Source organism: Garra rufa, chromosome 13 (assembly GCF_049309525.1).
Source record: "Garra rufa chromosome 13, GarRuf1.0, whole genome shotgun sequence".
Classification (NCBI taxonomy): Eukaryota; Metazoa; Chordata; class Actinopteri; order Cypriniformes; family Cyprinidae; genus Garra; species Garra rufa.
Window position 1 is genome coordinate 11,605,285 of NC_133373.1, and position 11,609 is coordinate 11,616,893.

General features: G+C 40.8%; 2 protein-coding genes across 3 annotated transcripts in view; both read right to left on the bottom strand.

Annotated features, from left to right (window-relative positions):
* Positions 1-4,867: 4,867 nt before the first annotated feature.
* Positions 4,868-8,367, bottom strand: LOC141348412 (flavin-containing monooxygenase 5-like). Of its 2 annotated transcripts, none has more exons than XM_073852723.1 (9): positions 8,242-8,367; positions 7,678-7,829; positions 7,352-7,540; positions 7,103-7,268; positions 6,854-6,996; positions 6,565-6,764; positions 6,090-6,445; positions 5,877-5,949; positions 4,868-5,775 (listed from the first exon to the last, which is right to left on the bottom strand). In XM_073852723.1, the coding sequence occupies exons 2-9, from the start codon at positions 7,807-7,809 to the stop codon at positions 5,346-5,348; spliced, it is 1,689 nt and encodes a 562-aa protein (XP_073708824.1). In that variant the 5' UTR covers positions 7,810-7,829; positions 8,242-8,367; the 3' UTR covers positions 4,868-5,345. The 2 variants fall into 2 exon arrangements, with proteins under 2 accessions (XP_073708824.1, XP_073708825.1); XM_073852724.1 differs by lacking the exon at positions 8,242-8,367 and adding an exon at positions 7,944-8,216.
* A 475-nt stretch (positions 8,368-8,842) lies between these two features.
* Positions 8,843-11,609, bottom strand: part of LOC141283410 (flavin-containing monooxygenase 5) — a 10,487-nt gene continuing 7,720 nt past the window's right edge. Inside the window, 5 exon segments of the mRNA XM_073816693.1 lie at positions 8,843-9,093; positions 9,096-9,147; positions 9,149-9,248; positions 9,321-9,373; positions 10,073-10,089. Coding sequence (XP_073672794.1) covers positions 8,843-9,093; positions 9,096-9,147; positions 9,149-9,248; positions 9,321-9,373; positions 10,073-10,089 — 473 coding nt within the window.

Below are 11,609 nucleotides of genomic sequence, written 5' to 3' on the forward strand. Positions count from 1 at the left end.
GTTACAGCTGCTGTTCCTGTCAGATCAAGTCACATTACAGCTGCTGTTCCTGCCAAGCCAAGTCACGTTACAGCTGCAGTTCCTGCCAAGTCAAGTCACGTTACAGCTGCTGTTCCTGTCAAATCAAGTCACGTTACAGCTGCAGTTCTGGCCAAGTCAAGTCATGTCGCAGCTGCTCCAGCTAAGTCAAGCCAAGCCACAGGGGTGTCTTCAAAGCTAAATTAAGTCACAACTGTTCCCTCAAAGCCAAGTCAAGTTACAGCTGCTCACTCTAAGCCAATTCAAGCCACAGCTGCTCGTCCAACATTAAGTCAAGTCACAGCCATCCCTTCAAAGTCAAGTCACAACCGTTCCTCCGACATCAAGTCAAGTGATGCCTGATCCTCCAGTGTCAAGTCAAGTCAGGGCTACACTTTCTGTGCCAAGTCAAGACACAGCTGTTGTTCTCCATGAGTCAAGCCAAGATGCAGCTGTTGTTCTTCATGAATCAAGCCAAGATACAGCTGTTGTTCTCCATGAGTCAAGCCAAGATACAGCTGTTCTCCATGAATCAAGCCAAGATACAGCTGTGCCCCATGAGTCAAGAAAAGTCACAGCTGTGCCCCACGAGTCAAGCCAAATCACAGCTGTACCCCACGAGTCAAGCCAAGTCGCAGCTGTTGTTCCTGAATCAAGTCAAGTTACAGCTGGGTTGTCTATGTTAAGCCAAACCACAGCTGATTTCCATGAGCCAAGCCAAGTTACAGCAGATCTTCATGAGCCAAGTCAAGTTGCTGCTGTTGTCCCTGAGCCAAGCCAAGCCACAGTTGATCTTCATGAGCCAAGCCAAGTTACAGCAGATCTTCATGAGCCGAGCCAAGCCAAGTTGCTGCTGTTATTCCAGAGCCAAGTCACGTCTCGCCCGAGCGGCTAGAGCCAAGTCATGTCTCGTCTGACCTGCCAGAGTCACGACATGTCTAGTCTTGATTGCAAGTGTAATGGACCCTCCTCTAATGTCAGTGCGGGCTGCAGGCACACCAATAGAGCCGACGCTCCCAAGCCATGCAGAGCCGACGCTCCCAAGCCAAGCCGACACTCCCAAGCCAAGCCGACCCTCCCAAGCCAAGCAAGCCACGCAGAGCCGACGCTCCCAAGCCAAGCAAAACTGATGCTGCCAAGCCATTAACCACTGCACTACCTGTGATGGCCATCGCCATTGTAATTGTGTGGGCTGCACACTGTATCCCAGAGGCCTCGTCTGTCCACGAGTCTGCTCTGGAGGCCTCGTCTGTCCACGAGTCTGCTCCGGAGGCTTCGTCTGTCCACGAGTCTGCTCCGGAGGCTTCGTCTGTCCACGTGTCCGCTGCGCCAATGCCTCTTGTGGAGGCGGCGTCCACGGCAGAACCCCCTGAGGAGGCAGCTCCCTCTGCAGATCCTCAAAAGGGGTAACACCCATATATGAACTCACTGTCTGCTCAACCAATGTCAATGTTTCTGCTCTCCCTGCACCACCATGGTTTCCTGCTCTGCCATGGCTACCCAAGCTCCCTGATCCACCATGGCCTCCTGAACTGTTTGCTCTGCCATGGCCACCCAAGCTCTCTGATCAGCCATGGCCTATTGAACTGCCTGCAACGCCAAGGCTTCCTGCTCTGCCTGCAACGCCAAAGCTTCCTGCTCTGTCTGCAACGCCAAGGCTTCCTGCTCTGCCTTCTCCGCCATGGCTCCCTGCTCTGCCTGCACCGCCAAGGCTCCCTGGCGCTGCCTGCTCCGCCATTGCCTCACTGTCTGCTATTGCTCTACTGTCTGCCATTGCTCCACGGCCCAAGACCTCCATTGCTCCACTATCTGCCACTGCTCCATGGCACAGGTCCTCCAGTGCTCCACTGTCTGCCTCTGCTCCAAGGTCCAGGCCCTGACACTGAACCTGTTCCCCTGCATGGACCTGGCCCACCGTCCCACCCCCTGTTTTGCCTCTGTTCCCCCACCCTCCTGGACTGTTATTGTTTGAGCATCAGGAGTCGCTCCTAGGGGGGCTTTGGGGGGGGGGGGGGATTCTGCAACGCCACGCCAGCAGAGGGAGCCCTTGCCCACACTGACTGTTGCTGCTCCCTCTGCTGCCTCATTGGTTACTTCCTGTGGTTACTACCAAACAGGCTCTGCGAAGTATTGTTTTACTGTGCGGACTCTACTAAGCATTTTTCAGATTTTCTTGTCATAGTTTTGCCATTGTTTTGTTGTTTCATTGCCATAGTTTTTGCCTTGTTTCATTGCCTTGTTTATTTGTTACTTTTCGGACTGCCCTCTCTGGTTTTTGGACTCTGCCTGTATTTTTGTGGATTACGCTATTGTTTTGCCTCCGTTACACTGTTTGTTTGGATATTGACCCTGCCTGTTTGACTACGATCTGTTTATTAAAGCTTGCGTTTGGATCTTACACGCTTCCCTGAGTCTTGCGTTACAGAAGTATGTTTTTTCTCGCCTTCCAAAATAGACTACAATTTCATTAAGACCATTTTCAGTAAATTATCTTGTTTATATTACCTGCTGGAATTTAACTGTACAAAATGAGGTAAGCGTCAACTCTCACTCCTCTTTTTTTTGGTTTTTAAAATGTTATCCTGCTTGTCACACTCTTTAAGTACAATTCTCTCATACTGACCACTGGATGTTCAACATGTTATCTCATGGCAAAAAAATCTCTGAGGATTTGAGAATTAGAATCGTTGCTCTCCACAAAGATGCCAAGGCTTTTAAAGGTTCAGTAACACCCTGAAACCGAGTTACACTACAATGGTTACTAATACAGAGGTTTTCCAAGATGGGTTCCATTAGGAACAGGCCTTGCAAGGGTCGATCAACAAAGTTGAGCATTCGCTTTGTGCGTCAGGTGCAGAACCTGGCTTCAAAAAACAGATGCATGAGTGCTGCCAGCATTGCTTTAAAGGTTGCAGAAGTAGAAGGTCAGCTTGTCAGTGCTCAGACCATACACAGCACACTGCAACAAGTCAGTTTGCATAGGCGTTGTCCTAGAAGAAAGCCTCATCTGAAGCTGGGTCACAAGAAAGCCCACAAACAGTTTGCTGAAGACAACCTGTCTAAGAGCATGAATTACTGGAACCATGTCCTGTGGTCTGATGAGACTATAAGATAAACTTGTTTGGCTCAGATGGTGTCCAGCATGTGTCATGATTTTTAAATTAATTATAAATAAAAATGAGTCAGTCCTCTCTAATTTGTAATTATTTCTCTAGCCACCTAAACAGAGATTTGTTTTTCCACTTGTCATCATGACTGACTGTGATAAGGAACCTTATAGCTATTTTTTGTCCCTCCCTTAAAGGAAATCTGGAAATGGTTTTGTATTGTTTTGAAACAATATTATATAGGTGCACTTCCACACATTACAGATGGCAAATCATGCAGAACAATGACGGAAAGCTCATTCACTGTTAGAACCTATTAACACTGGCTTTCCACCCTGTTCGGCAAGTCATTTTAAATAATTTGACAGCAGCGTTAAATATTTGGCGTACTTTTGTCTAATTTTGCAAGGTGAGGAGCATTAACATATACATGTTTTTGAGATAAAATTTATTAGCTGGTATTATTTACCATCCTGTTGGCAAAAAATTGGCACAAAAAAGTACCTGTTCTTAGTAATCAAAATTACACTTTGTATATATAAACTATAAAAACTATGTATATGCAGTTAAAATGCAGCTTTAAAGGACTCTAAACGATCCCAGCCAAGGATTAAGGGTCTTATCTAGTGAAAGTATATATTTGTATACTTTTTGTCTAGCTCTGCATGTACTCTGTGTATTCCAGTTCAAGACAGTTAGGGTATGTTGAAAAACTCCAGTCTCATTTTCTCTTTCAACTTCAAAATCGTGTTTCTCTTTCAACTTCAACCTACATCACTGTTTAACCTTTTTTCGTAAAGAGCGTTTGATCTTTTTTACACGTTTACTTTGTAAACACTTGTACTTCTGCAGCAATGTAGAATGACCTTGAAGTTGGAGGAGAAAATGAGATGGAATTTTTTAACTGTATTGAACCGGAACACACAGAGTACACACAGAGCTAGAGAGCATTTGATGTTAAAAAGTAGCGTGTTGACCAGAACATAAGACGATATTTTATGTAAAACGATTTTCTTATATTGAGAGTTTAGACTTTCATGTCAATAATAAAACCACAACAAAAGGTGGCGCCAAATACACATAAAATGGGTGTGCCAAGAAATACTTAATGTAATGTGTTGTATATTGTAAGAACAATGTGATTGAAAACAAAAGAAAAAGAAATGCTTACGTCGTGGCTGTCATGTTTAGCCTGATGGGACCAAACTTTGGTAGACTACTTTGAGATGGATAGCCTATAATTCAGATGGGCTACTTGCTATTTTAATGGTATATCAATAAGTGTACATTTTTACCAGTATTTACCATACTTTCAAAACAAAAATGATAATTAAAATTTGTCTTTTTCTTAAAAAAAAAAAAACCCTGATCGTTTCACTAGATAAGACCCTTCTTTCTCGGCTGGGATCGTTTAGAGCCCTTTAAAGCTGCATTTAAACAGCATTTTGGAAGTTTAAACTCATAGGCACCATAGAAGTCCACTATATGGACCAAAATCCTAAAGTGTTTTCCTCAAAAAACTAAATTTCTTTATGACTGAAGAAAGACAGACATTAAACTCTTGGATTACAAGGGGTGAGTCAATTATCTCTAAATTATTGTTCTGGACGTTAACTTCGTCTTTAATATCACACGGCTCTGCATACTGGATCTCACACAGTACAGCTGAACTAAGAAAGTTTATAAAAGGCAGCAACAACATCTCAAAAGTGCACTGATAAGAGCAATAAACACACCCCATGCCAGGTAAACATATTCTGTTCATTAGTGTTTTTCAAACCCTTCGAGTTGGTGAAACAGTACAATGCCATACAAACTTTCATGCAAACGGCATAGTTCGGATGTGATGATGAAGTTGAAATTTAGTAGTCCTGCATTAACACTGAAGTTCAAATAATAAAGTACTTTTTATGTGCGTGTAAATTATTCAACACATCAAAATAAGCACACTTCTTTAAATGACAAGAATATTAAAACATAATTACTTAAAATATAAGTGTGTTAAGAAACAGTCATATAAGTATACACACCAAAAGAATTTGCATGCTAGTGAATTAAAACCTGTACAATTAAAATGTAATTACATGCAGAACCTGAAATGTTAAGGCACTTGCTGATAAATATCAGTCTGTGTCTGACATTTTCATGATGCTGACAACAGTTTAAAGGATGGATAGACACTTATTCATATAAACTATGTTTCTGATTCATATTACATGATCACTGTCTGGTCAGTGGCAATGGTAGAAAAGCCCTGATCTTGTCCAGAAGCAGTGAAGGGTCTGCTACAAGTGCGTGCAGACTGTCTCTACTGTAATACAGAGCAGACAGCAGCGCTGCAACAGTCACTGAGAATATGAGTGAATAAGAGGAATGCTGTGACTGCGGCTCTGGTGTACAGCGTGTTTTCAGGGGCTTGGTGACTCGATCCCACTGAGTCAGGATGGCCTGACGTGCACCTTCCCATTGGCCCGGTCCGTGCAACCGAAACTGGTACGGGGTGCAGGGCCCGAAGATGACGTTCAGAGCCAGTCTAGGGTCTGTCAGGAGCAACTTCAGGATAGAAGGACAAACACCTACTTGTTTAGCCAACTCATCCATGTAAGGAATGTAGTCCACCTGGATGGTGTGTCTCTGGGCATCCACATACCTGCATGAGAGTGTGATTAAGAGTGATATTTTTTACATACTATAAACTGTAGAAATGATGCAGATGCTGTGTTTAGTCATGTGTGATTAGATGTGGAGAACCTTCGAGCCATTGCTTCCTCTTTTTCTTTAATGTCCTTCATCATTGCACTCATTGGAGGCAGCTTGCACAGTCCTAGTGAGGATATCACAGTTTGATAGATATAAAATCACTGTATACTTAATATTCTGACATTCGTACATATTTTCATATAGGTCATGTACAAGAACACCCTGTATTTTTTAAGTGTGGGAAGTCAACGTCATGTTTGCTACCTTTAAAAACACGAGTGGCCCAGCGCGCTTGCATCTCAGAGATGGGCATAATGGCTCCCAGAGGTTGGATCAGACCAATCACAGCTAAAGTTGGCCGCTCTAGTCCTGGAGGATATACGTATTTGTACAGGGACACCTTGTTCTTTGTGACAGGAATTACATGTGAAGGCAGGAAGGGGAAGGAGAAAGTGTAGCCTGTGGCAAACACCACCAGATCAATGTCATCTTCAACAGTGCCATCCTCAAACACCACACTTGATCCAAGAAACTCTTGAACATTCGGCTTGACTGAGACGGTACCGGAGAGAATGCGGTTTGGTAAGTCATCATTGACCATGGGATGCTGACTAAAAACTCTGTCAGATAAAAAAAAACAGCACTATACAACACCATATAATATTACAGAGAATATGCTTAATTTTACTAAACATCACCAACATAATCAGAGTCTTATTTCGTCCAGTGTTCACAGTACCTGTGAGCAGGCTGCAGTCCATAGAGCTTGTGGTTGAACCGTTTATTGAGTTGTTTCTCTCCGAAATTGTTGATATATCCGACAGGCAACATTTGAATAAGCCAATTAGCCATTCTGTTATTAAACAGCATATCTGAAGGAACACCTTTTTCTCCAACACGATTTAGTATCCAAGATCCCCTTCGGGTGCTCAGATAAACCTGGAAATAAAGTAAGGGAAACATTGTGGAATAAGTGTATAATAATTTATACAACTATAATTATGTATACTGTAGTTGTGGCATATCACCTGTTTGGCCATTCTGCTCAGCTCCACAGCAATATCTCCTCCAGAGTTTCCAATGCCAATCACAACTACCCTCTTCCCTCGCCATTCTTCAGGGTTTTTGTAGTCACGGCTGTGGAAGAATTTCCCCTTGAACGTGTTTATTCCTAAAGAGACGATTTGAATGAGCCCTACTGACTTTTGTACACCTACGTCTATTTTGTTGCACTTTGCACATGGACTCTGTTTGCTTAGTCATCACATGTACTGCACCTGGAAAGTCCTGTAGAGGTATATGAGGGTGACAGTGGTGTCCAGTGCAGACCATCACAGCATCAAACACCTGCTTCTCTCTTCGACCATCTTTGGACTCTGTCTCTACATCCCACTGTCCAGAGTGAGGGAAGTCTGGCCTTGGTGTAACATGAAGGACTTTAGTCTAGAAAACATAAAACATGAACTTGTGATTCTTTTGAAAAAGTACAGTAAATTTAAAACTTCACAGTCTGTGTCAGTTCTGACCTGGAAGCGGACGTGCCGTTTAAGTTGGAAGTGGTCAGCGTACATGCGGAAGTAGTCCATGATGAGAGAGTTGTGCATGTAGTTTGGAAAGTGGGCAGGGATTGGGAAGTCACTGAAACACATCATCTCCTTTGAAGTGTTGATAATCAAAGAGTGGTAAATGCTAGCACGATCTGGATCTGGATTTTCCTAAAATGAAAAGACATGCAAGTTTATTGTCTTGCAGGATGCAGTTTTTTGCTGCTCTGCAAAAAACTAACTCAGAGCCTCCTGATTTTCTTCAAATGCACAAGTTTAATGGGTCCAATCATATAGACGTAGCTCACCTGAAACTTCCAGAGTCCTCCAATGTCATCACTGGTCTCGAAACACACTGGCTCCAGACCTTCATCCAGACAGCATTTGATGCAGGCCAGCCCAGAGGTTCCTCCTCCAATCACAGCAACACGTTTAGCCATGATGATCCACAATAGTCAGACTTTAGGCAGGAGATAGTAAAAAAACGCTTAGTAAGTTTACAAAAAGTTCTTGCCATACAATACTGTCACAGTAAAAATACCAAGCGTTACAATATGTTTCAATGACACATTACCTTGTAGTTGCAATGACATAAAAACAATTCTTTTTTTTTTCTTTTAAAACAAGCGTTTTCGAGAACTAGTTCACTTCCGAAACTGTTTGGTCATCGCATGTCTATGTAACGTTGTCTGTGAAATCGACTTGCTAAAGCGCTCACAACGAGAACGGAAACACACATATAAAGCACGGGATTTAAGTCCGATTTGGAAAAACAAGCAGCTCTGTCGTCTTTATATAAACAACGTCATGTTACGTAAAACGTGTACGCCTGTATCAATCGACAATGGAGTGTTTATAAAAGTTTGTCTTACCTAGTATGAAACAGTGAACGCAGAAGTTCAGATGTTGGTTACTACTACCTGCACACAAACACTACACCACACCCCTGTGTAGACGTAGATGTAAAAGGGGCGGAGATTCATGGTCGTCACTCGATTCGGATAGTAACGTTGAATTAGGTAATAAATAGTGACTTTTGTCATTATAGGGATCATTTGCCACTTACACATTATAAGCTTTTTAATTTTTGTTACATAAAGGTCACATTAAAACTGTCATGGAAAAGTGTTTACCATGCTTTCATCTTTATTTAAAATTCAGCCCCTTTAATGTAAAAATCTATCATAATAAATATTAACATAAAATATAAACTGGTATTATTTTACATTTATTGTGTGCAAATGCTGAAAAATATAAACTGTAAATAATTAAGAATTGTTCCAATGTGATAGAGAATTTTGTAACATTGAGTGATTGTCAAAAGAAATATTGCATATTACTATTTCCCCACTTGCTTCACGACGTTTGATAAGGATTTAAAATATGACTTATTGTATGCATTATAAAAAAAATAATGTACTTCATGAATTAAATTAAGAAACAATTAGGTTAAAGTGCAAATACAAAACAGAGCTATCCAAAACCAAGTATGGGATATCTATGGGATCTAACTGATAACTGAAACAGTAGGATTTTCTTTCGCACTGCCATTAAAGCAAAAATCACTGCAGGTCCTCTTGACAGGCGCAGCCAAAAAAAAAAAAAAACTGAAATGAAGGATGAAGGTTCCGGAATGGGCCTTGTCTTCATGGGTTTGGCCACACAATCCCATAAGGTGTATATGGCCTGACGGGCACCTCTCCAGTGCCCCTGTCCACTCAGAATGGAGTGCAGGGCCCGAAAAACCCCCTCAAACACACTGCAGCGTCCCTCAGAAGAAAGCCAAGCAATGTTGGGACAAACGGCCACTTCCTTGGCTACTGTGTCTAGGTAAGGGATGTAGTCCACTTGAAAGGCAGCCAATTTGGGACAGAGGTAACTGTGTAGAGATAACATTAACTGTCTAAATAAAACCTATTTGAAATGATCATCCAAGTAAATAAGTAATTACCCCTTTGAATTCGCTTTTATTCCTCTCTTAATTATTTTATTTTTTTTTTTCAGCTGGAAGATTAAGGTTAAGTCCTTGAAGAACAGAAGATACATTAAAAAATGTAAAATTGAGATTTATACATATGCATAAGCTTTCCAATGACTGAATGGTTTGTTAGGATAGGACAATATTTGGCCGAGATACAACTATTTGAAAATCTGGAATTTGAGGGCGCAAAAAAACTAAATATTAAGAAAATCACCTTTAAAGTTGTCCAAATTAAGTTCTTAGCAATGCATACTAATCAAAAATTAAGTTTTGATATATTTACGGTAGAAAATGTAGTTATCATTTTGACCCATACAATTGGTTATTGCTACAAATATAGGCTACCTGTGCTACTTAAGACTGGTTTTGTGGTCCAGGGTCACATATGTTTATGAACTATGAATATGATTCATACAGTATGAATCTCTATATTTACTGCTTATATAAATCTGACATTATGGTTGCTTATTACCTGCAATGACCCTGGTGGTGCCTGTAGTTTTACAACTGGCATGATCTGCCCTTTGGTCTGCAGCAGGCCCATGATGGCCAGTGTTGGACCCTCTAGAGATGGAGGGAAGACTCTTCTGTAGAGTATATAGGCAAGAGAGTGAGAAATATGAAGATCAAAGCAAATTGAATTAGTGGATTGACAGAAGTGTATTTTTGTCAAAATAGGAGAATATTAATGAGAACCAATTCAGTAACCACATATTCAGAACTGAGGGGGTAAAATGGAGTAAAAATCAGCCCTATGGACACAGTTTGACTTTGAGGACATATTGGAAGCAGCATAGAAAAATGAAAACCACTGTAAACAATAAAGAAAAATAATAAGTGGAGAAGACTGTTAGTACTAGGTATGACATCTAGTGGTGACCATATGAAGCTACAGGTTGAAAAAATTTGTTCAGGTTAAAAAATAATATGTTCTACTAATTTTGTCGTTACAAAAGAAAAAAGAAAAAGAATTTTAATTTTCTTAAGGCTCAATCTTCTTTTTTAATCATTGTCTTTAGGTCACTTTCTTCCAGCACCTGTAAATGTTCCTAATGCTGAAATGTTGAGAAAGCGACCATCTTATTGGTTCCACATGACTTATTGAACCTGTTGTGTTGGTTCATCAGCAGGTTTTTCATGAATAGATCAGACACATTTTTCATATAGCAACTGATTTTTTGTTCTTTCCTCTTTTCTGATCTTATCTTTTTCAGCAGCAAACTTTTTTTTTCTCTACCAGGTTATAAATGAGCAGAAGCCAACTTCCGACATTCAAACTCCTGTATCATCATTTGCAGGTGGTGAATACTGGCTGACTGCACTCTAAAATTAAATAATCTTTATTTACATTGATGTTTCATTAAGAACCTTTAACATCCATGGAATCTTTCCATTACACAAAAGGTTCTTTGTAGTGGAAAAGCTGATCATTTATCAAACTGAGTTAAAATGGTTTTGATCATTAAAAGGTTTATTTGAGAAGCAGAAATGGTTCTTCTACAGCACCGCTGTGGAAATCTCCTTTTGGAATCTATGTAAATCTCTGTTTTTTTCTGATTAGTGACATTTGTGCTGTCTGTCTCCATCCAAAAGCAGATTATGATATGATGGTACTTTGCATGCTTTTCAGATCTTCATCTTTAATCACTTTCGCCTTCTTTAACATCCTGCTGAGGTGCCAACCAAACCATTGTTGGTACATGCCACAGCTAATTTTTTCACCTCACTGGTAGAGATTGCTCCTCAGATTCCTTGAACTCAACCATCAATGGTTCTGCCAAAGTGGAGAAAGATGGCCTGATTTCAACCTCATCTTTGTCACTTGAAGAACTTTTCACTTTAGCAAGTGGAATTTGGTATTCAGGCTCCATCTGAATCATCAGTGGTCCTGCTGCAGTGGATAAATATGGCAATGTTCTCTTCTTACACCTCTGTATCTTCTGGAGGTCTCTGGTACATTCATTGATTGGTTGATGTACTGTCTTGCCAAATGGTGTCTTAAAAAGATGCTTAGGTGACCAAAAAAGTTGCTCAGTAATATATGTATATATAATTTTTTTTTACAATGGATCACAATAGATTGAAAATCCGAACATCAGATATCAACTAATGAATGTCAACCCTCTATATGCTAATGATACTTACACAACAGATTGAATTTCCAAAAATCATAAGCATCTGATTTCAGTGACAGTCATATTCGGACAAACAAGCAGCTCTGCTTTAAGTACCTCACTTCTACAATAATTGTCAAAAGAT

What these genes read in the sequence shown, in the direction of transcription:
- LOC141348412 (XM_073852723.1), bottom strand. Translation starts at nt 7,809, where the DNA reads ATGGCTAAACGTGTTGCTGTGATTGGAGGAGGAACCTCTGGGCTGGCC. An exon ending in AACGGCACGTCCGCTTCCAG is followed by an intron (nt 7,269 to 7,351) that starts GTCAGAACTGAC and finishes TATGTTTTCTAG; the next exon opens with ACTAAAGTCCTTCATGTTAC. An exon ending in GGACTGCAGCCTGCTCACAG is followed by an intron (nt 6,446 to 6,564) that starts GTACTGTGAACA and finishes TTTATCTGACAG; the next exon opens with AGTTTTTAGTCAGCATCCCA.